The sequence below is a fragment of the Lithobates pipiens genome, unplaced genomic scaffold (genome assembly GCF_037356315.1).
Source record: "Lithobates pipiens isolate NorthernLeopardFrog02 unplaced genomic scaffold, aLitPip1_a1.2 Scaffold_27, whole genome shotgun sequence".
Classification (NCBI taxonomy): Eukaryota; Metazoa; Chordata; class Amphibia; order Anura; family Ranidae; genus Lithobates; species Lithobates pipiens.
This window is the reverse complement of record NW_027507788.1, coordinates 118,875,580-118,901,336: the sequence shown is the minus strand read 5'-3', so window position 1 is coordinate 118,901,336 and position 25,757 is coordinate 118,875,580. Positions and strand designations below refer to the sequence as shown.

At 40.0% G+C, this 25,757-nt stretch overlaps 1 protein-coding gene across 1 annotated transcript in view; it reads right to left on the bottom strand.

Annotated features, from left to right (window-relative positions):
• Positions 1 to 905: 905 nt before the first annotated feature.
• Positions 906 to 25,757, bottom strand: part of LOC143934095 (sulfotransferase 2B1-like) — a 77,060-nt gene continuing 52,208 nt past the window's right edge. Inside the window, exon 6 of the mRNA XM_077457408.1 lies at positions 906 to 1,073. Coding sequence (XP_077313534.1) covers positions 949 to 1,073 — 125 coding nt within the window. The 3' untranslated portion in view covers positions 906 to 948. The remainder of the gene's footprint in view (positions 1,074 to 25,757) is intronic.

The window sequence follows — 25,757 nt, the reverse complement described above, 5'->3', positions numbered from 1 at the left end:
TGAATCATTACATAATATATATTATGTAGACTTGTACTTTAGGGTGAACCCAGCCTAAAGGTTTATGTTAGAAATGAGGTGTTTGTTGTAACTATGGGCATTACCATCATCCCTAAATATATATGCAACTATAGAGGTAATGATTCACTAGGATTATAAAAGGTAGCCACTGAGTTTTTTTAGTTTTATCGTAATAAAAACATGTATTTTATTTATTACAACAATTGATTAAATAAAAATGTATAAAAAAAAAAAACATAAAACCTGCATCCACCGGCCCTGTGCATTCACACAGTGCCCTAACCCAGGACTTGAACCAACATCAATATAGATAATTCATTTGAAGGCACAATCAGCTTACATCCATCCAGATCGATTAGATAGCAGATAGATCAGGCATTTTATATTGCTCAAAGCCCCTCAAATGTTACCAACATTAGTTTTCCTGAGTGGACAGTGTTTTTCCTCTGCGCCGGCTGCTCTGAGTGGGTAATATTTCCCAGAATGGCTTTTTTGAAACGAATTCATGTGGTTTGATGACTAGCAAAGACACTTGAACCACATTATGCATTAGTATATACCATGGCAATATTGAAACGGGTGTTGTTACCATTTATCATGGTTGACCTATTATGGGATGTATGACAAGTAGACCATCTTCTTATGGCTAATTGATCTGTAACCGCAAAAAAAAATTTTTTTGTTGTATTCAAAAAAATATTGTATTTATTTTGATTAAAAGAAACTCAGTGGCTACCTTTATAATCCCAGGGAATCAACAAAACTGTAAATGTATAAAGTACAATGAATTCTACAGAAATGTTGCAGATATTAACAGCGTTGAAAAATAAGCGCTTAGGCAATATCCTTCAAGTTTCACCTGTTTATTACCTTTTCATCTCATTTGTTCTATCATACATTTGTTGGTGAATTTTTTTTTTTTTTATGTCATAAACTGTCAGTCTCATCCCAAGTAAATTTAGCATTAAGATCTTTCATTTTGTCCTGGTAAACTGTATTCATGTATTCCTTCTGTTTTTGCGAGAAATGGTTTTTCCAATCTCCAATAATTCCTAAAAAATAATAAAAAAAATTATAGACATTTAGATCATTACCTTTGTATAATTCTTTCCACTCTGGCAGTCTGACCCAATTCAACAGAACTGTTTAAAAAGTCATATTAGGCCTGCAGATTAGTTAAAACCCAATGTTACATATTTTCTGAAATCACAGACCCTAGAAAATAAAATGTTGTTAGTTATAATTGTTATCAAGCGCACAGTTTCAGTAAAAATAGACTAAAGTTAATTTTAGGGCATGAATGTGCAAGTGGGGCACAAAATTTTTTTAAATTCATCTTGTGGAGTTTACGATTGTATAAAACCCCCACTGCCACTGCCGTGAGAAAAACAGCGGTTACAGTAAAAGGGTTAAAGTATATCTAAGCTTAAAAACATAAAAAATGCTAAAAAAAAAAAAAAAAGCTAAAAAAATACAGCAGCTTACCTGTCCTCAGGTGTGGCAGCTGCATTCGTTATTTTTGTGGCTAATGCAGGTCATACATGGTCGAATTTCGAACGAATTTTCTTTTCAAAATCAGAAAATTTTGTTTTTTTTGTGATCCAACAATGCCACCATTGATTTTCGAAATTCGGCCGACCAAGCCTTCAATTTCACCTCATGTTGCTACAGAAAAGAATTTTAGTGGCCGGGAATCTTCTTTTCTCTCCGTATATTTTCTTTTCTTATTACATTTATAGCACGATTCTCCCATCATTGATTAGAAAATCGTTTATTTTTCAAAAAATTTCCAACATGTCCAATTTCTCAAATTTAATTTCCACACTAAAATTGGCTGTTGCTACAGCCCACTAATGGTGCGAAATTCATACAAAAATTCTTAGATACGATTTTCGAAAGAAAATTCTTTTGAAATTCGAACCGTGTATGGCCGGCATAAGAACATTTTCAGCAAGTACATACCTGTTGATCTTGCCAGAAATACAGTATCCCTGTCACTTGGGGCTCCTTCACATGGGTGGACTCCGCCAGCGGATTTGCCTGCTCAGCGGAAATCTGTCCCCTGAACCCCGCTGAACAGGCGGACAAGTCAGAGTGGACACAGACATACCCTGCTTACCTTTATGGATGGCTTAATGTAAACATATCGCCTGTCCATTTACATCCTACTGTCATCCGATCCAATCTGCCAGAAGGATGGGATATACTGTAGATCCCCCAGCTGTCTGTTTTTAGTGGATAGGATCGGATGTCAGCAGCTGTAAACAGACACATATCCACTGTATGTCATGCATTTCTTTTGTGCATTTTCATACGTAGGGCAGGCCATTGAAATTAGTGGGCTGCCCTAAACACAATGCACTCAAAAACGCATGCGCTCTGTCATACCTGCATTAGATTTGAACAGAGCCTTAATGACTAAAACTTTTACTGAAACAAAGACAAATATTGCTTTGTTTGTTAAATAGATAGTAGAGTGAAGAAAGTGACATAGATCACATTACAAGAATGTGATAAAGCATTTTCACAACAGAAAGATAGATAATATCTTGAACAGAATATAGTCACCTTGGCCTCCCTACCTCTTGGACATTATAAATGTTTTAAAGTGGCTTTCCAGGAAAGAAAAATGATGCAAAGCTGTAAAAGGAAGATACTCCAACATTTAAATAACAGTATACCTAAAACACCAGTCCACTCTCACATATGCCAAGTTGGTCAAAGTTCCAAAATACTTGTAATACCAATATCAAGCACGAGCATGTGGGTTAACCTTTTGAGTATATTATGGACAGTACAGTTAAACACAAACTTACAGTTGACTGATCTGTGTAATTCCCAGTTCACACTTAAAGTGTTACTGTAATGCCGTAAAGCATGCTTGTTATACTCCCTCTGGAACCTAACGGGTTAATCCTCCGCATTGTGTAAAAAGCCTGTTTGATCCTGTCTTCTCTGATCCTCCCCTCTTTCCACTGTCCCCTAATAAGCTCCTGATAACAGTCTATGGAGTCAGGCTGCACATGCTCGGTTTGATGTGTATTGCTAGAGAGGTTTTTTTCTTGGGAGGGTGCATGTGATCAGCACAGGGCCAATCAGCACTGTCTAGACAGAAGGTCAGGGGTCTTGTAGTCTCATTGGACACTCAGAAAAACCCTCCCAAAAGCTTTAACCGGAGCTCTGTCACATCTAGTACTGTCAGGAGAAGAAGTATTCACCTATTTTTTTTTTACTTCTTTTATTATTAACAATCATTTCAGACAGGTAATGTACAACATACATTTTACATATCAACATCATGTTGTAGAACAATCACATATCGTAAAATGGTTACCATTAAAGATTCTTCTTCTAACACAGTACCTTTAACTATTATTATACCTGCTCTTCATTTATACATTAAGTGTGTATTTTCTTCCCCCTCCCTCCCCCCACTCCCCAAACAATATTTGGGACAATCAGATTATCATTACCAATAATCTCAGACCCATCTCCACAGGCCCTATAAAATCTTCTATAGCTTTACTCTTGGTGTGGTCAGGTTCAGTATTCAGGGATTTCACATGTGGCTACCTTCTCAACCCAGTCTCCCCATATTTTTAGAAATTTCCCTGCACTTCCCCTGGTCTCATATGTAATTTTGTACATATCTATGTCCTGATTAATCAGTGGTTTAAGGAGATCATTGCTGATTGTGTCCATTGTAGAAGTATAGACTTCCTAGCATAGTATAACAGAAAGCGAAGGAGCTGTTTGCGATAACTACTAAGTTACACTTCTTCAAAGATTGAGAGGAGACACCATTTAGGACTACAAATATTGGGCAGAACAAAAGTGACCACAATAAAGTGGGTCACCTGGGACCAAAACGGTCTTATTTTCTCACAGTCCCATAGCATATGCAGTAAGTCCCCCACCCCTCTACCACATTTATGGCACACTGGGCTAGGTATTTTCCGCATTTTTTTTTTTTTTTTTAATTTAGTTTTTATTAGATTTTTCACAGATACAGAAAATAGACAGTAACATACATCTTGTATATGAAAGGAGTTACAATAGGACAATGACATCTACCATTTACAAACTCAATCCGAGTGAATAAAAAGGAACATAATGATATATCCAGTCGTAAATTTAGCTAAGTGTTGAGAACTTAGGATATCATTCTATGTACTATAACTAAACCCCTTTCAGCATACGTAGGCTATCCTTTCGATCTTTCAGTGAAGAAAGGGTAAATTGGGACTATAGAAAGCCACAATATTGAGGAGGGAGAAAAAGAAAAGAGACAAAAGAAGAAAAGAAAAAGAAAAAAAAAAAATAGGGAGGAGGCAGAAGAGGAGCGGATAGAATAGAAGAAGAGAGAGAAGGCATTAACCTTAAGACAAGCAGAAGATAGTGGTTGGGGAGGAAGGGGACAAGGGGGGGGGGGGGGGGAAGGAAAGGTTTTAAGGGTTAGGGATTTTGGGATGGACCTATGACTCTCAACATACAAGGAGTGTAGAGATAGGTTAGTGGTATTTAACTCTCCATACTTTCCAAACCTCCGCACGTTTCATACCATTACTTAACCTGTAAGATAGTGAAGTTTCATATATACAGTTAGTTTTCACAATAGTAATTACTTCAGAGAGATTGGGAACTACAGCTGTTTTCCATTTCTGGGTTATGAGTGATCTGGCAGCTAGAAGAACATGTGTCACCACCGTTCGGTACTGGGGAGGATATTTCTCAATACCCAAATTTAATAAGGCCAGCCCTGGTTCAGAGGGAGAAATTATTCCCGTGAGGGAAGCTAGTAATCTAAATACGCTGTTCCAAAAACTGGTCAAATGCTTACATGACCAAAGAATATGTTTAAGAGAGCCCACATCTCCACAGCCCCTCCAGCACAAGTTAGAGTTTTCCCTGGAAAATTTAGACATCCTATATGGGGTAAGGTACCACCGCAAGGATATTTTTTGGTACAATTCCCAGTGGTTAACACAGCGAGATGCCTTGTAAATTGAATTAATGGCTTGGTACCACTGTTTCAGTGGGTATGTTTTCCCCAAGTCTCCTTCCCACTTTAAATAAGGGGAGGATTTAGTAAATACATTTTTGTGCTGAAAAAGGCCATAAAAAAATGAGACTCCCCTTACTAACGTGTGTTTCTTCATATAAAACTTCCAGACATCTTCCCGCATATAAATTCGGCATGTGGGCAGTGAGCGCAAAAAGTGTGATACTTGACCATATTTGTACAGCTCATCCAACTCTAAACCATATTCAAACAGAAGGATAGGGTGCGCTATGGAATCAGTTATACAGAGAGTCTGTAGTGTAATGTAAGGTAAGAGCAGCCTCTATTATGTTTCCATCCAGATGGATGGAACAGTAAAATAGGGGAAAGAAGGAAAATAGATGTGGCGCTATACCTTATAAAACTCACTAGAAAATATAATATAAATAAAAATATAAATAAAATTGTACAAATTTTCCAGCTTGCTGGCTAATATTTTAAAATTTTTTGAAAAACAGCAAGAAACCTTAATGGACTGTATAGTAAAATCTATAGTAAAATCAATAAATAATAATAAAGTGCTAGTGGTATGTCCTTATTAATTAGTAAATGCAAAGTGAATGTAAATTTTCCAGTCTGCTGGTTAATAAATGCAATGAAACTGTACGGTTCACTCAAATTAGGTAAAGGTGAATAAATAAATATTTAGATAAATAATAGTGAAACTATCATGAATCGATCAATACTTAGTAGTGAAGGCTACTTAGAGTTACTTGTGACTGTGATTGTAGCACAACTAAATGAATGGACACAAGGGGAACAATCAAACCTATATAAACGTGAATACTGGTGGGGTGGTGGGTGTAAACACACTGTGTCAAATATCAAAACATGCCAAAAAAATTAAGAAAATTCAAAAATAGAAAATTAAAACTAGTGAGGAAATGAAAAATAATAAAAAAATAATAAATAAAAATTAAAAATATTTTAGTCCAGAAAGTAAAAAGTAAAAAATCTAAAAAATCTTGCGGTGACAAGTCTAATATGAAAGTCCAATTGAATAAAGTTTATAGTTGATATTTAAACATGAAATGAATATTTGGTGGTGGAAAAAGTAAGTGAAGAAAGTGACATCGATATTCGTTCGCAGTGAACGTTTGCAGTGAACGTTTATGGATTTTACTCTCACCAGAGATATGACCCCGTCCGGGGTGGATCAGCCTCCACAGTATAAGCCACTGTGTCGCTTCTTGGGCTGTCTCTGCTATGCTGCTGGGGAGATCCTTCGTTCTTCCGTGGGGATGTTGTACCTCGTTTACATGTGATGGAAAAGAGGACTGCCCATGGTGTAGTATGTTTGAAACTCAGTTTATTTGAAACAACCTTAAAAATACTCACATTTAGTACGAAAAAAACGAGTATTGTATTAAAAGCGTTCGGAATATCCACTCGGCTGACACGCCGTTTGTGCTGAAGGTGTACGTATCTGGCCACGCCCTACGCGTTTCGTCATTCAGACGTCATCTGGAGCGGCCATCTTCATACACCTTTCCACTTTTATAGGGTATAGTAACCAATCGCGCATGTGCGGGGTCACAGCCGCCATGTTTGTTAAGGTAATTCTCAATGTTAAGCCTATTATTATGCCGGCCCGGCCGCCATGTTGGTTGGGGGAAATTGTCTATACTAAGCCTGTTGTTATGCCGGCCTAGCAGGCAGTATATCATTGCGCCTGCTGTTGATTGTTAAACGCAGATTGGACACTATTCCTACTTAAGTGGAATATATGCTATTATGACACCTTTATGCACACACATAAAAATTGATGTAACCATAGAACAAAGATAAAGGATAAAAATAACCATTACAATAATTTGACAATATTTACGGGATTACAATAGTTTAGCAATATTTAAAATGAAAAATAAAAATAAAAATAAAAATAAAAATTGAATTAAAAATAACCATAAAAATCTATAAAAAGGAAACTGAAAATCAGAGGAGAAATTTGAAGGAAGGACTAGAAGGGGGGGACTAGTCTTATGTGTATATATCTTATTATGGAATCTGAAGGTAAATTAAATCGGTACTGCCTAAATTAAAATTAAAATTAAAATTAAAATTAACCTCAAATTTATATTAGACTTCATCTCAGATATGGAGGAGGCTAGTTGGGTTCCAGAGATTTTTGAATGGGAAAATTTTATATTTGACGTGCTTGGATGTGTTATTTATGAAATATTGGACTATATGCTATGTTGCCCAAGAACTAGAATGCTTGGTACATTTAGAGGAAGGGAAAAAGAACTCTTTCGTCCAAAGCTATCGATATATGAAACATGTTAAAAATTATATATTAAAACCATGTATATTAAAGAACTTTTTTGTTAAAAACTTTTTGTTAAAAAGGTAGAATAGAATGTGGTTAACGATAGAATAGGATAGGAATGTTGCTATTTTTGCATTGGGTAGGAGAATTAAGATGTTAGGGACATTAGGGTAATAGAACATAGAACATAAGTTCTTAAGTTTTTAAGTTTTTCATTAAAGACCTCGTTGATTGTGTGGCATTCGATCTCCACACGATGTGTAAAGACAGGAGTCGATTAAAAATTGGTTAGAAAGCAATTGAGGTCCAAGTCTATGTTCATTCCATCTGGTTGCATTGTTTCCATATTAAAAATCCATCTGGTTTCGTTTTGGGAAATTTTCTTGGTCATATCTTCTCCCCTCCAATGTCCCTTGATTTTATCTATTGCATAAAAAATCATCTGTTTCGGATCTTGGTTGTGAAAGTCTCTAAAGTGACGTGAGACACTGTGTTTGTCATATCCTTTCCTAATATTCTTGATATGTTCTTTGATTCTCACATGCAGTTCTCTTGTGGTTCTACCCACGTATTGTTTATGGCAAGGACATTCTATAATGTATGTAACGTGCGTACTTTTGCATGAAATGAGTTCCTTAATGTTGAATTCTCTCCCGTTGGTAGTTGAAGTAAATTTTGTAATTTTTCTACTGGTTTTCTTACTTGTACGGCAGGGTAGACATTGGCCACATTTAAAAAAGCCTTTAAGATGTTCGGCAATTTTGATTTGTCGTGGGGGGTCTATCGTGTTTTTTACTAAATTATTTCTTAAGTTGGGAGCTTTTTTGTATATGAAAGAGGGATTATTGGGCAAGATTTGTTTTAGTACGTCATCTGTTTTTAAAATAGGCCACCGTTTTTTAATAATCTTTTCTATCTCTTTGTGTTGTCTATTGAAACCTGTCAGGAAGGCGGTTTCCATATTCCTGGTCTTCTTGGTATTTGTTTTGCTCTCTAGCAATTGTTTCCTGTCCATTTTTAATACACTATCTTTGAGAGCCCTTAGTTGGGTTTCTTTATATCCTTTACTGATGAACCTATTAATGATGACCTCGGCCTGTTTGTTAAAATCTTCTTTTTTTGTACAATTCCTGTATAATCTTACAAGTTGTCCTCTAGGAATGTTACTAATCCATCTTGGGTGATGGCAGCTTGAGGTAGGAATGTAGCCATTTCTATCCGTGGCCTTGAAAAAGGTTCTAGTGCCCAAGGATCCATCCATTTTAAAAATCTGTAAGTCCAGATAGTCCACGCTCTGGTTGTCCCAACTTCCTGTGAACGTAATATCATAAATATTTTGATTTATCTCCTCTAAAAATTGCTGTAGTTCCAAGTTGGTGCCTCCCCAGATGATTAAAATATCATCTATGTACCTTTTGTACATCTTGATATTTTTTCTAGTGACTCCATAAATTTGTTCTTCCTCCCAATGGTCCAGGAAGAGGTTTGCCACGCTGGGTGCGTATTTAGCCCCCATTGCTACTCCTTTAGTTTGGACATAGTGTTTGCCTTTATACCAAAAATGGTTGTGGGACATAGCCAGCTCAAGTCCTTCAAGTATATAATCAATCTGTTCTTGTTTTAGTTTGGATCTATTATGGAGGGCCCACTTTACTCCATTTAGTCCATCTTTCTGCTTAATGTTTGTGTAAAGAGAATTTACGTCAATTGTTACTAATATGTCCTTTTCTTCTATGTTAATGTCCTGGAGTTCCTTTAGGAGTTGTCTGCTGTCTTTCAGATATGACTTGCCTTCCACTACCAGTGGTTGTAGGAATCCATCTACGTAAGCCCCTAGTCTTGAAAATAAGGAATCTATCCCACTCACTATGGGTCTTCCTGGGGGCTGTGTTTGATTTTTATGTATCTTCGGTACATAATATATCACTGGAATTTTCGGTGCCTTGGGTATGAGATACCTCGATTCCTTCTTGTTGAGTATTCCTTTGTTTATGTATATTATGTACCGAAGATACATAAAAATCAAACACAGCCCCCAGGAAGACCCATAGTGAGTGGGATAGATTCCTTATTTTCAAGACTAGGGGCTTACGTAGATGGATTCCTACAACCACTGGTAGTGGAAGGCAAGTCATATCTGAAAGACAGCAGACAACTCCTAAAGGAACTCCAGGACATTAACATAGAAGAAAAGGACATATTAGTAACAATTGACGTAAATTCTCTTTACACAAACATTAAGCAGAAAGATGGACTAAATGGAGTAAAGTGGGCCCTCCATAATAGATCCAAACTAAAACAAGAACAGATTGATTATATACTTGAAGGACTTGAGCTGGCTATGTCCCACAACCATTTTTGGTATAAAGGCAAACACTATGTCCAAACTAAAGGAGTAGCAATGGGGGCTAAATACGCACCCAGCGTGGCAAACCTCTTCCTGGACCATTGGGAGGAAGAACAAATTTATGGAGTCACTAGAAAAAATATCAAGATGTACAAAAGGTACATAGATGATATTTTAATCATCTGGGGAGGCACCAACTTGGAACTACAGCAATTTTTAGAGGAGATAAATCAAAATATTTATGATATTACGTTCACAGGAAGTTGGGACAACCAGAGCGTGGACTATCTGGACTTACAGATTTTTAAAATGGATGGATCCTTGGGCACTAGAACCTTTTTCAAGGCCACGGATAAAAAATGGCTACATTCCTACCTCAAGCTGCCATCACCCAAGATGGATTAGTAACATTCCTAGAGGACAACTTGTAAGATTATACAGGAATTGTACAAAAAAAGAAGATTTTAACAAACAGGCCGAGGTCATCATTAATAGGTTCATCAGTAAAGGATATAAAGAAACCCAACTAAGGGCTCTCAAAGATAGTGTATTAAAAATGGACAGGAAACAATTGCTAGAGAGCAAAACAAATACCAAGAAGACCAGGAATATGGAAACCGCCTTCCTGACAGGTTTCAATAGACAACACAAAGAGATAGAAAAGATTATTAAAAAACGGTGGCCTATTTTAAAAACAGATGACGTACTAAAACAAATCTTGCCCAATAATCCCTCTTTCATATACAAAAAAGCTCCCAACTTAAGAAATAATTTAGTAAAAAACACGATAGACCCCCCACGACAAATCAAAATTGCCGAACATCTTAAAGGCTTTTTTAAATGTGGCCAATGTCTACCCTGCCGTACAAGTAAGAAAACCAGTAGAAAAATTACAAAATTTACTTCAACTACCAACGGGAGAGAATTCAACATTAAGGAACTCATTTCATGCAAAAGTACGCACGTTACATACATTATAGAATGTCCTTGCCATAAACAATACGTGGGTAGAACCACAAGAGAATTGCATGTGAGAATCAAAGAACATATCAAGAATATTAGGAAAGGATATGACAAACACAGTGTCTCACGTCACTTTAGAGACTTTCACAACCAAGATCCGAAACAGATGATTTTTTATGCAATAGATAAAATCAAGGGACATTGGAGGGGAGAAGATATGACCAAGAAAATTTCCCAAAACGAAACCAGATGGATTTTTAATATGGAAACAATGCAACCAGATGGAATGAACATAGACTTGGACCTCAATTGCTTTCTAACCAATTTTTAACCAATTTTTAATCGACTCCTGTCTTTACACATCGTGTGGAGATCGAATGCCACACAATCAACGAGGTCTTTAATGAAAAACTTAAAAACTTAAGAACTTATGTTCTATGTTCTATTACCCTAATGTCCCTAACATCTTAATTCTCCTACCCAATGCAAAAATAGCAACATTCCTATCCTATTCTATCGTTAACCACATTCTATTCTACCTTTTTAACAAAAAGTTTTTAACAAAAAAGTTCTTTAATATACATGGTTTTAATATATAATTTTTAACATGTTTCATATATCGATAGCTTTGGACGAAAGAGTTCTTTTTCCCTTCCTCTAAATGTACCAAGCATTCTAGTTCTTGGGCAACATAGCATATAGTCCAATATTTCATAAATAACACATCCAAGCACGTCAAATATAAAATTTTCCCATTCAAAAATCTCTGGAACCCAACTAGCCTCCTCCATATCTGAGATGAAGTCTAATATAAATTTGAGGTTAATTTTAATTTTAATTTTAATTTTAATTTAGGCAGTACCGATTTAATTTACCTTCAGATTCCATAATAAGATATATACACATAAGACTAGTCCCCCCCTTCTAGTCCTTCCTTCAAATTTCTCCTCTGATTTTCAGTTTCCTTTTTATAGATTTTTATGGTTATTTTTAATTCAATTTTTATTTTTATTTTTATTTTTATTTTTATTTTTCATTTTAAATATTGCTAAACTATTGTAATCCCGTAAATATTGTCAAATTATTGTAATGGTTATTTTTATCCTTTATCTTTGTTCTATGGTTACATCAATTTTTATGTGTGTGCATAAAGGTGTCATAATAGCATATATTCCACTTAAGTAGGAATAGTGTCCAATCTGCGTTTAACAATCAACAGCAGGCGCAATGATATACTGCCTGCTAGGCCGGCATAACAACAGGCTTAGTATAGACAATTTCCCCCAACCAACATGGCGGCCGGGCCGGCATAATAATAGGCTTAACATTGAGAATTACCTTAACAAACATGGCGGCTGTGACCCCGCACATGCGCGATTGGTTACTATACCCTATAAAAGTGGAAAGGTGTATGAAGATGGCCGCTCCAGATGACGTCTGAATGACGAAACGCGTAGGGCGTGGCCAGATACGTACACCTTCAGCACAAACGGCGTGTCAGCCGAGTGGATATTCCGAACGCTTTTAATACAATACTCGTTTTTTTCGTACTAAATGTGAGTATTTTTAAGGTTGTTTCAAATAAACTGAGTTTCAAACATACTACACCATGGGCAGTCCTCTTTTCTATCACATGTAAACGAGGTACAACATCCCCACGGAAGAACGAAGGATCTCCCCAGCAGCATAGCAGAGACAGCCCAAGAAGCGACACAGTGGCTTATACTGTGGAGGCTGATCCACCCCGGACGGGGTCATATCTCTGGTGAGAGTAAAATCCATAAACGTTCACTGCAAACGTTCACTGCGAACGAATATCGATGTCACTTTCTTCACTTACTTTTTCCACCACCAAATATTCATTTCATGTTTAAATATCAACTATAAACTTTATTCAATTGGACTTTCATATTAGACTTGTCACCGCAAGATTTTTTAGATTTTTTACTTTTTACTTTCTGGACTAAAATATTTTTAATTTTTATTTATTATTTTTTTATTATTTTTCATTTCCTCACTAGTTTTAATTTTCTATTTTTGAATTTTCTTAATTTTTTTGGCATGTTTTGATATTTGACACAGTGTGTTTCCACCCACCACCCCACCAGTATTCACGTTTATATAGGTTTGATTGTTCCCCTTGTGTCCATTCATTTAGTTGTGCTACAATCACAGTCACAAGTAACTCTAAGTAGCCTTCACTACTAAGTATTGATCGATTCATGATAGTTTCACTATTATTTATCTAAATATTTATTTATTCACCTTTACCTAATTTGAGTGAACCGTACAGTTTCATTGCATTTATTAACCAGCAGGCTGGAAAATTTACATTCACTTTGCATTTACTAATTAATAAGGACATACCACTAGCACTTTATTATTATTTATTGATTTTACTATAGATTTTACTATACAGTCCATTAAGGTTTCTTGCTGTTTTTCAAAAAATTTTAAAAATTTTTTTTAAAATATTAGCCAGCAAGCTGGAAAATTTGTACAATTTTATTTATATTTTTATTTATATTATATTTTCTAGTGAGTTTTATAAGGTATAGCGCCACATCTATTTTCCTTCTTTCCCCTAAACCATATTCAGCCCTTAATGTTTTAAAGTTCTTGATTTGTTTGTCACATAATAAGTCAGAAATAATAGTGATACCCTTGGACTTCCAGTTGTGAAGAGCAAGGTCAGGGATAGCTTTGAAGGTCAATATCTATAGGGACATCAACCATTCCCCCTTCCAGCTGTTCGATCGGTCCAAGTTCCCTCCATGCCCAAAGAGAGGCCTGGATCGTCAACGGTAGTCGTCGTAGGTTAAAGGGTCTCAGACGGTCAAGCCAAGGCAAAGAAAGGAGGTCACCTGTCGGGGACATGGATTGTTCAATGTCTTTCCAGGGGGCAGGGGCCTGTCCATTAAACCAAGTACTGAGCTGGGTGAGTACAACTGCCTTGAAATAATCTTGTAGCTCCACGTAGCCCATGCTGCCTACTTTTCTGTGTTTTATTAGCAAACTTTTAGAGCACCTAGGTTTCTTCCTTTGCCAAATGTAATTATTAAGAAGGGAATTAAGTAGTTTAAGGTGAATGGGTTTGATGGGTACAGGTAGTGTACGAAATACGTAAAGAATCTGTGGGAGCAATAGCATTTTAAAAGAGGCTAGGCGTCCTGACCACGTTAATTCTGTTTTAGAAATACGTTTGGTTTCCGTGGCTAACTTTTGGAGTAGCAAGGTGTAGTTGGTGTCAGCTAATCTATTGGGGTCAGCCGTAATCTGCAGGCCCAGATACGTTATACTGTCCCCCTTCCAGGAGTAAGGAAAAGATTTTTGTAAACTAAGCTTTAACTGCAGCGGGACATCCAAGGGGAGGATAAGGGACTTAGTATCATTAACTTTATAGTAAGAGACGCTACTGAATTCATCTAATATAGTCTGAGTGTATTTTAAGGAAAGGGTTGGGGAAGTAAGGAATAGAATAATATCGTCAGCGAATAGATTTATTTTGTGGTTCTTGCCTCTGAAGGTAAAGCCTTGGATGTCTGGGTGTGATCTGATTTTTTGAGCTAGGGGTTCTATTAGTAAGTTGAAGATGGAGGGGGACAATGGACATTCCTGCCGCGTGCCATTCGTTATATTAAAAGGTTGGGATAGGATGCTAGAAGTATATACCCTTGCGGAGGGGGTGGAATATAGGGCTAATATTGCGGATAAGATAGGACCTTCAAATTCAAGTTTACAAAGGACAGAATTCATATACCCCCAATGTATCCTGTCGAACACCTTCTCCGCATCCAAAGAGAGGAGCAGAGAAGGCGTCCGACAAGTCCTTGCATGGCACACGACATCAATCACTCGTCTAGTCGCATCAGAGGCCTGTCGTCCCATTGTGAATCCTGCTTGGTCAGGGCTTATAAGTGTCGGCAGTATGAGGAGCAGTCTCTGGGCCAGAATTTTAGCATATATTTTTACATCTGTATTCAGAAGTGAAATAGGGCGGAAATTGGCCGGAGTATCTGGTGATTTTCCTGGTTTGGGTATGGTTACAACATATGCGCCTAGCATTTCCGAGGGGAAGGAGGAGGTAGTAGCCATTTGGGAGTAAATTGCTTGTAATGTTGGGGTTAAGAGATCGCCAAATTTTAAGTAATATTCGCCGGGGAGGCCATCAGGGCCAGGAGATTTGCCCGACGGCAATGATCTGATGATTTTTTGTATTTCTGCCTGTGAGATTGGGGCATTTAGTGTGGAAAGTTGCTCCTCAGAAAGTTTGGGCAGTGAGATACTCTCTAAAAAGGCTTGGATGTCTGCTTCTGTTGGTTGTGAGGTGGTGGGGTCAGACGTAAGATTATAGAGTGAGGAATAGTATTGGGCGAAGGAATTAGCAATATCTTTGGGATTAAATAATTTACTGTTATCTGAGGAATTGATTAGATAGGGGATGGTAGTTCGAGATTTTTGGGCTTTCAATCGCTGGGCTAGGTATTTACCCGCTCTATTCCCTACCGAGTAGTGTGTTAATTTGAGGTATTGGACAAATTTATTGTGATCTTCTAAGAGCAGCAGTCTGAGTTCAGAGCGTAGAGTGCCCAGTTTGTGCGCCGCTGTGGGGGAGGGATTCGTCTTGTTCTGTTTGTCTAGTAGGTCAATATCTTTCAGGAGTTGGTCCAATTTGATGGACCTCTGTTTCTTAAGTCTTACACTAGCCTGTAACAGAATACCTCTTACAAAAGCTTTGTGTGCACACCAAAGAACCATAGGGTCGTTACAGAGCCAGTGTTGGTTACAAAAAGTTCTTTAAGACTTTTGGATACTTCTAATACCTGTGCAGGTGATCCGAATACGCCAGCACTCGCTCTCCAGACCCCAGACACATTATGAGTGTTCCCCTCCGCCACCTCTACCGAGACAGGAGCATGGTCGGACCAAGAGATGCCATGGATGGCGGAGGAGGACACTGCTTGCAACAAAAATCTATCCACAAGGATCAGGTCGATTCTAGAATACGTATTGTGTCTGGAGGAGTGAAATGAATAGTCCCTCTCATTAGAGTGCTGGCATCTCCAGACGTCGTAGAGCCCCTCCTCCCGCAACAAACGTTGTAAAGAGGGAAGAGGTCTACGAGAGCTGGTGGTAGTATCCATTTGGAAGTCTACAGTAAAATTAAAGTCCCCACAAAGTACTAGGGCTCCTTGACGTACTTCATTGATTCTTGTGAGCAGTCTCTTGAGAAATCGAAGTTGGTGGGTATTGGGAGCATAAAGGTTTACAATGGTATAGTTCTTATTGTTAAGAGAGCCCACCAAAATTATATATCTGCCCTCAGGGTCTGTTACTATGAGGCTATGCGAAAAAGCAATCTAATCTCTAATAGCTATCACAACACCTTTGCGTTTTTGTGAAGCAGATGCGCAAAAAACGTGAGAGAAGTTCTTGTTGTGAAAAGGTGGCGGATCACTAGCCAGAAAATGCGATTCCTGTAAACAGAGTACATCAGCACGCAATCTCTGAGCTTCTTTTTTTTTTTTTTTTTTTTCTTTTCTTTTTTTTTTGCTACATCAGCGAATTTATCTGCGAGGCTCCAATCAACTTAACGTTCATTTTGTTTTCCTCGTCTTCACATCATTGTAGCTCATCATTACCAACAATAATCTTTATTCATTCATGTATATAAACTAAAAAAAAGATAGAGCCACGTTATCCTATACTATCCCTAGTATTTAGCCCGTACCAACCCTCGCACTGCTTCTTCACGTTATTTTACCCCCCCAATCCCCCCCCCCCCTCTTTTATTTCCTATGCTGGTAGAAGAAAGGAAAAAAGGAAACCCAGAGCACGCAACAAATCACAAATTTCCTTTCCCATTGTTACTATTGTGTTATTTCCTCTACGTATCGCCATGATTTTTTGAATTTTTCCCAGAGATCCCATTTCCTATCCCTCTCCTCCTTTATGGCTAATTCCTCTTCTCCTCCCTCCCCACCTTCCAGATGTTGAATTTCGGTTACCCGAAAAATCCATTCCTGGATTTTAGGGCTCTCTTTCTCTCGCCATTTTCTCGGAATTAGGCTTTTTGCGGTATCAAGTAATATGGGGACTAATGATGATTTATATTGTTTTATTGGCTCCTCTGTCCCGTGGAATAACACCATCCATGGGTCTTCTCTAACTTCTTTTCCTGTAACCACCTTTATTATATCAATTATCCTCTTCCAGTATTCTTTAATTGTGGGGCAATCCCACCATATGTGGCCCATGCTCCCAGTTGTCTTACACCCTCGCCAGCACTCCGGAGATTGATCGTTTCTGAACCTACTAAGTTTATCAGGGGTGGCGTACCATCTTGCTATGCATTTGTAGTTTGTTTCTATCAATTTATTCCCTCCCCCCGCGTAATGAATTATTTAAATATTTTCTTTCTATTTTGGGAATTACATTGTACCCCCAGTTCTTTTTCCCATTTTTTGATAAACACCGGTTCGTCCAGCTCGTCCCCCTCTGAGAGTATTTTATATATCAAACCAATGTTTTTCCTTTTTTTTTTTGGTTTATCCTTCTGACATATCTGTTCAAAAGGTCTAAGCTCTTCTTTACTCCGTAATGGATGGGGTAACTTTATGACAAACTGACGTAGCTGGAGGTACCGCCATTCATCAATCCTCATCAACTCTGTGTCTTCTCTTAGTGCTTGGTAAGTGCTTAAATGATCTTTTACTAAAATGTCTTTTAATTGTGCATTCTCTTTTGTTATCCAATTTCCCCCTATTTCTTGTTGTCCTGGTGGAAAATATTCGTTATCTTTCAAAAAGATCAAAGGTGAATTGTATCCCCATTTATTTTGTGTGTGTATTCGATCCCATAGTTTAAATACTTGTCGTGTTATCTCATGTGTTTTTGGGCCCAGTGTCCTATATTGTGGCGGATTCCATATTCTCCCTAATTGTGTTTGAGAAAGCGTGTTTTCTATACCTACCCATCTCTTTTCATTTGCCTCTTTCGCCCACTCTACCACCCATGAAAGAACCACTGCATTATAGTATCTTTTTACATCCGGAGCTGCCACCCCCCCCTTGTTTTTTCCCCCTCCTTAGTACCGCAAACGAGATTCTCAGTTTTTTGTTTTGCCAAATAAATTTCGATATTATTTTCCTTAAAACTGCAAAATAGGTCGCAGGGAGTGCAATGGGTATCATTTGAAATTTATATATTATCTTCGGAACTAAAATAATTTTTACCACATTTATCCGACCTAACCACGAGAGGGGACTGGATGAGATTTTATTTATCTCACTCTTAATTTCCTCTAATAAAGGGATATAATTTTTCAGGTATATTTTTCTTAAGGTATTCGATAGAAGAATTCCCAAATATTTAATTTCTTTACGCCAGGGGAAATAGAATTGTGCTCGTAATCTCTCCTCTTCCTGATTACTAATATTTATATTTAAGATTTCTGATTTTTCGAGGTTAATTTTCAGATTTGATATTTGTCCAAATTCTTCGAGTGTCTTAAGCAGGTTCGGGATCGTTGTCCTGGGGTTTGTAATAAAGAAGAGCACATCGTCCGCATATGCGGCTAATTTGTGCTCCTCTTCTCCCATCCTAATCCCTTTGATGTCTGAGTTGTTTCGAATTGCAGCCAGCAAAGGTTCAAGGGAAATCGCAAACAGCAGGGGCGACAATGGGCACCCCTGTCTGGTGCCATTTCCCATTTGTAACAGTGTGGAAGATTCTCCATTAACCCTTACCGTCGCTTGTGGGTTCTTATATAGTGCCTTGATCCAGTATAACATCCTCGGGCCCACCCCCATCTCTTTTAATGTTTCTAGCATGAGTCCCCAGTCTACCCTGTCAAAGGCTTTTTCAGCATCCATCGACAGGAATAGCCCTGGGGACCCATTATCTTTTAATGCTTGTATGAGGAGCAATGCCCTTATTCCATTGTCCCTGCCTTCTCTCTCGGGAATAAATCCGACTTGATCCGGATGTATCAAATCTGTCATATTTCTTTTTAGTCTTGCTGCCAATACTTTGGCGTATAGCTTTACGTCCGTGTTTAGCAGAGCTATCGGCCTATAATTGCCACATAGTGTTTGGTCTTTCTCCTCTTTCGGGATCAACGTGATCGCGGCTCGCAATGTTTCTCTCCCCATATCATATTCTGTACCTATTCCATTTATATATTTGCATAATTGAGGGAATAAGATTTCCTTAAATTTTTTATAATACGAGGTCACAAACCCATCTGGGCCCGGGCTTTTCCCTGAAGCTGTCTCTTTTAAAGCCTTATAAATTTCATCTTCAGTAATGGGACTCTCCATATCCTCCCTATCCCCCTCTTTTATTCGGGGTACTTTCGCTTTCTGCAAGAATTCTTTAATTTTCTCCTTTTTCCCTTTACCCTGTTCCCCTTTCTGTTCCACGTTATACAGTGCTTCATAGTAGTGTTTGAATACTTCCGCTATTTCCCTAGAGGTATATGCCATTTTTCCCTTTTTTATCCTTTATTTTATCTATGAAATTGACCCCTCTCTTACTTTTCACCTGTCTCGCTAGGCTTTTTCCTATCTTGTTTTCCCTGTAATACCTTTCTCTAACTCTCCCTATTAATGCCCTTCTGGTTTCCTCGTCGTAAATATCTTTCAGTTCCTCTCTCTTATTAATCAGTCGGTGGAAGATCTCTTGTTGTCGGCCCCCTTGCTTTTTATGCTCCTGTTCCAGTCTGTGGACCTCTCTCATCAGCTTCTCCTTTTCTTCTTTTCTTTCCTTTTTTTTCTAGTCCCCATGGAGATGAGGATACCCCTGACATACGCCTTATGGCCCTCCCAGAGGGCGGCACCCGACACCTCGCCTGTACCATTTGTCATAAAGTAAAATTCTATTTCTTTCTGTATCGTTTCCGCAGTTTTCTTATCCCAAAGCAGATCCTCATTTAGCCTCCATGTAAACGGGCGTCTCTGTATCCCGGGTATCCTCATCTTCATTGCCACCGGACAATGGTCTGAAAAGGTTGCTATTTCTATTTTTGTTTCCATAACAGACTCTAATAATCTGTGTTCGACCAATATATAGTCCAGCCTGGAGTACGTCCCGTGCACTGGGGAAAAAAACATGTAGTCTTTTATTTTTTCATGCTGAATCCTCCAAACATCTATCAGTTGGCATCGCCTCAACCGGAGCCTAACATTTTTTAAACTCCTTCCACTCTTCCCCTTTGCACCGGACGTACTATCATAAGCCGGGTCCATACAGAAATTAATATCCCCTGCCATTATTACATCTCCTTTTTTAAACTCCGCGAGTCTCCCCAGTATTTGTATTATATATCTCTCTGGGTTTTTATTTGGGCAATATATATTAGCTAGGGTGATATTTCTATCCCCTATATTCCCATTCAAGAACAAATATCGCCCCTCTGGGTCAGTCAGCCTATCGGACACCTTAAATTTTATACCTTTCTCAAACCCAATTGCCACTCCCTTAGCCCTCCTAATTGGCGAATCTCCGTAAATCCAATTTGGGTAGTTTTCGGAGTCTCTTGTAGAAATACTACTTCTGCTTTATATTGTTGTAATTCTTTTAAAAGTTTGAATCTCTTATCTGGAGAATTCAAACCCTTAACATTATATGTCACAAACTTTATCTCTGTCATCCGATCCTACCCTGGGAAAGTTTATTCTGCACCTTATGACATACCTTTGAACCCCCTCTCTCTTCTTCCTTTTTTCCTTTACCTTCCCTCTTCCCCTCTCCTACCAGGAACATTTCCCCCCATCCCTTCCTCCCCTCCTCCCCCCCCCCCCTGGCCCTGTCCAGGCCTCTGCTTTGCATAGTAAGTTTTACTCCTTCTGCAAGCCCTTTCTCCCGGGGTTTGACCTTGACTGCGGCCCTTCTTCTTACCCCCACAGGGGTCCCGATCCCCCTCTTTTCCCTCCAACCATTCCTCCCCTCCCCCGCCTCCCTCCTCCCCCCCCCCCAACCCCACAGAAAAGAGAAAGCAAAGAAGAACAGTTACACATCAGCTAAGTTTCATACTTTCCCTCTTCCTACCCCTCTGCTATCCCTACACCTCCCATGGATCTAACGGGATCAGGGGGGTTGGAATTCCTATTTTATTACAAAAGTCCTCTATTTCATCTAGGAGTTTGAGCTTAACCATCCTTCCCTCCTTCTGCACTAGGAGAGCTGCCGGAAAACCCCAACTATACTTTATATTTGCACTTCTCAGTTGGTCCAATAGGGGTTTTAATCTTCTTCTCCGCGCCAGAGTTCCCGGTGCCAGATCTGGGAAGACCTGTAGCGTTGATCCTTCATATTGGATTGGAGGTATACCTCTGAGCTTACTCCAGATCTTAGCTTTGTCTTCATATAACTGAAACTTTATTATTACGTCTCTCGGGACCTCTTCCCTCAACCCCTGAGGTTTCCTCACTCTGAGCGCACGCTCTAGTTTTAGCTCTGTCCCTTCTTCTTTTCCCAGTAAGGGATTGAATAATTTTCCCATTTTTACGCCCAGATCTTCTCCCTGTTGTTCTGGTAATGATCTAATCCTCAGATTTTGTCTTCGATTTTGATTCTCCTGTTCCTCCATCTTATATCGGATCTCTCTGTGTGCTTCCTGCGATTTCTTTACTTGTGTTTTTAGGTCTAATATTTCCCTGGCCTGTCTTCCTGTTTGTTCCTCCATTTCCTCCACTCGCCTCAAATGCCCCATGTCCTTCCTTACTGTTAGAATCTCAGCTTTAATTGTGTTTTCTAGTTTCAGGAACATTTCCTGCATTTCTCCTTTTGTGGGTATCTGAGGGGCATCCCCTTCCTGCCTTCTTCCACTCTCCTGATCCAAATCCTCTCCAGAGGAGTCTCCCCTTGCCCCCTCTGGTTTTCCAACCTCCTTCTTCCGCTCTCTCGCCCCCCTTTGATTTCTCTTGAGACCCGGGCTTTTTTGACTTGTTTCTTTTAAATATTTTTGAATCGAACTGGTGTTTAAACTCTCCCTTGAGTTTTTGGGCTCGTTCGTTTTGGGGTTTTTTCCCCTCATGTTCTCCTTTAACTTTCTTTTCCCCAGGGTTCTCTTTTAATTTTAAGAAATTCCTAGACTGGGGGTTTCTCTTATGCTGTCACCACCCGTCCTCTGATTTGCAGTCTTTTTAAGCCGTAGTTAAAGCAGTTTGAATAAAATATAAAACTGTCCCTTTAATTACCTTCGCTCGTCCACCACGGGAAGGTTAAACAACCATAATAGGGAAAGGGATTGCAAAGACCTAGACCCAATGTGCTTTTATCACAGCTTCCTGGGTCCTGACTTTCAATTGCAGACAATACTACTTTCTCCCTTCCGGTCCTCTGCGTTATTATTTCTTATTTTAAACGGTCCCTGGACTGGGAGTTTCTCTTATGCTGTCCCCACCGCTCCTCAGTTTTAGCAGGCTTTTTATACCATACTTACAACAACTCACTTGAAATGTGGTACTGTCCCCTTAAATAACTTCAGCAGTCCTTGGGGAAATAAAACAGCCGTACATAGAAAAAGCAAAAAGAAATAGAAGATCAGGGGAGTGCACGTACCTAGTCCCTCTATGCTTTAACCATTGCCTCCTGGGTCCGGGCTCTGAATTACCAGGATTACCACTTTCTCCCTTCCAGACCTCAGCAGTATTGCTTATCCTCTCTCATCACACTGTCCGTCCCGTTACTGTGTTTGTCTATAAGTGCATTCAATCACATTAAGACAGTTGCCAAATGAAAAAGATCTGACCTTATCTTCCCTCCTCTGAGTCCTCACCGGAGAGGAGGTGCTCCTCCTCGGGGGTCCGGGGTGGGTTCGTGGGGGGGTCCGGGAGAGGCTCCGCTGTCTCCGAACGAGTCTCCTCCTTTCCGTCCGCCTTAGTGTTATTCTTAGTTCATGCCGTTCGTGCCGCTGTTCCCTCCAGTCGCTCCCGCCCTGCTACTGAGTAGCCGGCAGGTAAACAAACGGGCCGGCCAGCAACCCACGAGTCACTGTTGGTGGTTACTCGATCGGGGAGGACGGAGTTGGGGGTCAGCACGGATGATCGGTCTTCACGCCGGAGCAGAGCGCTCTCTCACTGCGCTCATCTCCGGCTTACGACTCAGGACCTCTTCCATCTCCCACGAGGACGCCGCAGTCAAGCCCCTCCCCCCTCCTCTCCTCTCTCACATCCGCATCATGTCCTGAGCCCCCAATCTCTGAGCTTCTTTCCAGACCGATGCTCGCTTTGCTGGGTGGTTTAACCCATGCACATTAAAGGAAATTATATTAAGCATTGGTAGCAAAAATAGATAGTGAGTAGGATGATCCGCATACCTCTCTTGATTGTAGAGCAGTTCCGCTGAAGCGCAGGCGTCCAAGCTGATTTAGTTCCACATCTCCAGATGGTATGGTCTGAGCACCACAGAGTCCATCCCAAAAGGGTAAAGGGTAGGTTCCAGGGATGAGACAAAACATAGAAAAAAGGGAAGAAGAAGACAGTACAGATGAAGACAAAGAGAGAGTTCCAAAACTTTGGCATTAGCCATACAGGTAAAAAGGACGATTCAACTGTGAATCTGTAGGCAGTGTTCCTGCCCGTCATATAATTGGGGGGAAAAACAAAGTTCGCACAGTTCCGCAAGTACCGAGAGATTCATGAGAAAGATTATTCGATGTCAATCGAAGTATCCGGGGGCCTAGTAAGTGTGACTCGAGCCCTTTTCTTACGTGCCACTACCTGCCAGGAGTCTTGAGACGAAATTTTCGACAGAGGTACTGGGGTAGTGTCAGCTTGAGAGGGGAGAATATTCCAAAGTTTGAGTAGGTCCAGGCCATCTTCTAAGTTGTTGATCATCGTCGTTTGGCCTTCCCTGGTGATGGTTAGTTTGCATGGAAATCCCCATCTATATATAATGGCATGATTCCGAAGAGCTTTGGTAATAGGCAGCAATGCTTTCCTCCTTTGCATTGTATGCTGTGAGAGATCTGCAAAAACTTGGAGGTTAGCATAGCGTTCTGGGGGTTGTTTGTTGGTTCGGAAGGCCAAAGTAAACTTTTCCTTGACCTGGAAAAAGTGGATCCTCATCAGTACATCTCTCGGAATATTGTCCGGGAGATGTGATGGCTTTGGTAAGCGATGTATTCTGTCGATCGCTAGATCAGAGATAGGTAGGTCCAGCAAGAAGGCACCCAACATTTCCTGAGCATATTGGAGAAGTTGCGCCGGTAGTATCAGCTCCGGGACGCCTCTCAATTTAATATTGTTGCGTCTGGACCTATCCTCTAAATCTGCGACTTTTGCTTTTAGCCATGCCACCTCCTCCGATTGGTCGTTCTGGGCATCGACTACTGAGTTAATGGTAGTTGCGAATTCGCCCATTTTGTGCTCCACATGGTCGACCCGCGCGCCCATTGCATTGATATCCGATTTGAACCCCCTCATGCAGTCCATCATATCACTATGTAGGGTGCTACGTAGGGAGACCAGCATGTCCTTCAAAGTAGTGTCGGATACAGGTTGATTGGATGTGGGGAACATGTCTATAGTATCCGAGATTTCCCTGGTGTCCTCCAGCTGGTCACCCTCACCACTAACCTGTTCTGCGTCGGGGTTCTCTGTCATCCTCGGCTTGGACTTTGCTGGGCTGCGGGAGAGAGGAGTAGACATCCCTGGAGACCCATGCGGCGATCGGTTGTGGAGATCCGGGCTTGGGGCCTCCAATCCGGAGCTGCTGGAAGCCGAAGGCGAGGCGCCATCAGCGCCATCTTGGAGTAGGCCTCGAGGATTCCGCGGGAAGAATTGTGGTAATTTCTTCAGTTGCGGTAAGTTTTTGTGTTTGCGGGTCATCTCGGCGGGATGAGGTGGAGAAATGTCGTCAAATGATGCCAGTATGAGACCTCGAAAGCACCCCGGAAAGTGAGTATTTCTCTCGGTGTAACGGAGCTACCGTCTCATGCGTCCATACAGCCGCGCGGTAGCCACGCCCCCGGTATTTTCCGCATTTGAAAGAGTCGAAGTGGGGTGTAATATATCCTGTGAAAAATACGTAACTGTATCATTCTATCCCTGGCAGAGATAGCAGTGCTAAAGTATGTACTAAGGAGTTCTTCCCAGTTATCCTCCGAGAGGTCAGGTATATCCCTCGTCCAATGTTGTTTCAAAATTTGTAGTCAAGTAGATCTAGGTTCACTCAGCACCTTATAGTAAGTGGAGATCAATTTTACATGTTCTGGTCGTGCTAATGCCCCTTCTAATGTGGAGTTCTGAAGGGAGACATTCCTAAGTCCCAGCTGGGAGCTGGTGGCATGTTTTAGTTGTAGGTACCTAAATCCCCAGGTCTCAGGTATTCCCAGCTCCTGTCATAGCGTGGGGAATGTTTTAAAAGTACCTTCCTCATACAGTTGATGCACATATTTTAAGCCCTTCCTCGCCCATCTACCGGCATCAGGTAAGTCATGGAAGTGCAGAAACAAAGGGTTATACCATATGGGTTGATTGGGTGAGATTGTGGGTTGGACCTCAGGAACCAGTATCTGACACAATTTAAAGATTTTGAGAGAGACCTTGATCATGTCTGTGCCTCCCCCCCCCCCTCTAACCATTCCCCTGAATATTACATTAGTTAGAGCTTCGTAGAAGGAACGTAAGGCTGCTTCTGCTGCAGTAGCAGCATTATTTAGTTGTGGGAACAGCCACCAGTGGACGTAGACCAGTTGTGATGCATAGTAATACAATCTCAAATTCGGTAGTGCTAGTCCTCCCTTGTTCACGGGTAATTGTAGAGTAGTCAGCGCTATTCGTGGATTCTTAGGGAACCAGAGGAATGCTGATATTAAGGAATCAATCTCCTGAAAAATCTTCTTTGGCACATAAACCAGGCAGTTTGCTAGAATATATAGTAGTTTGTAGACATGTGCATTCGTTTTCGTCCGAATGCATTTTCGTCCGAATTTCAGCTATTTTCGTTTTCGTTTTGACAAACGATAACGAAAGCACAAAATCCGAAAAACAAAAGATCCAACATAAATAAATGCTTTATTTTCGTTTTCATTGTTACAACAGTTCGATATAGAATAGTAGATTCGACATGACTCTTACAATAACAAT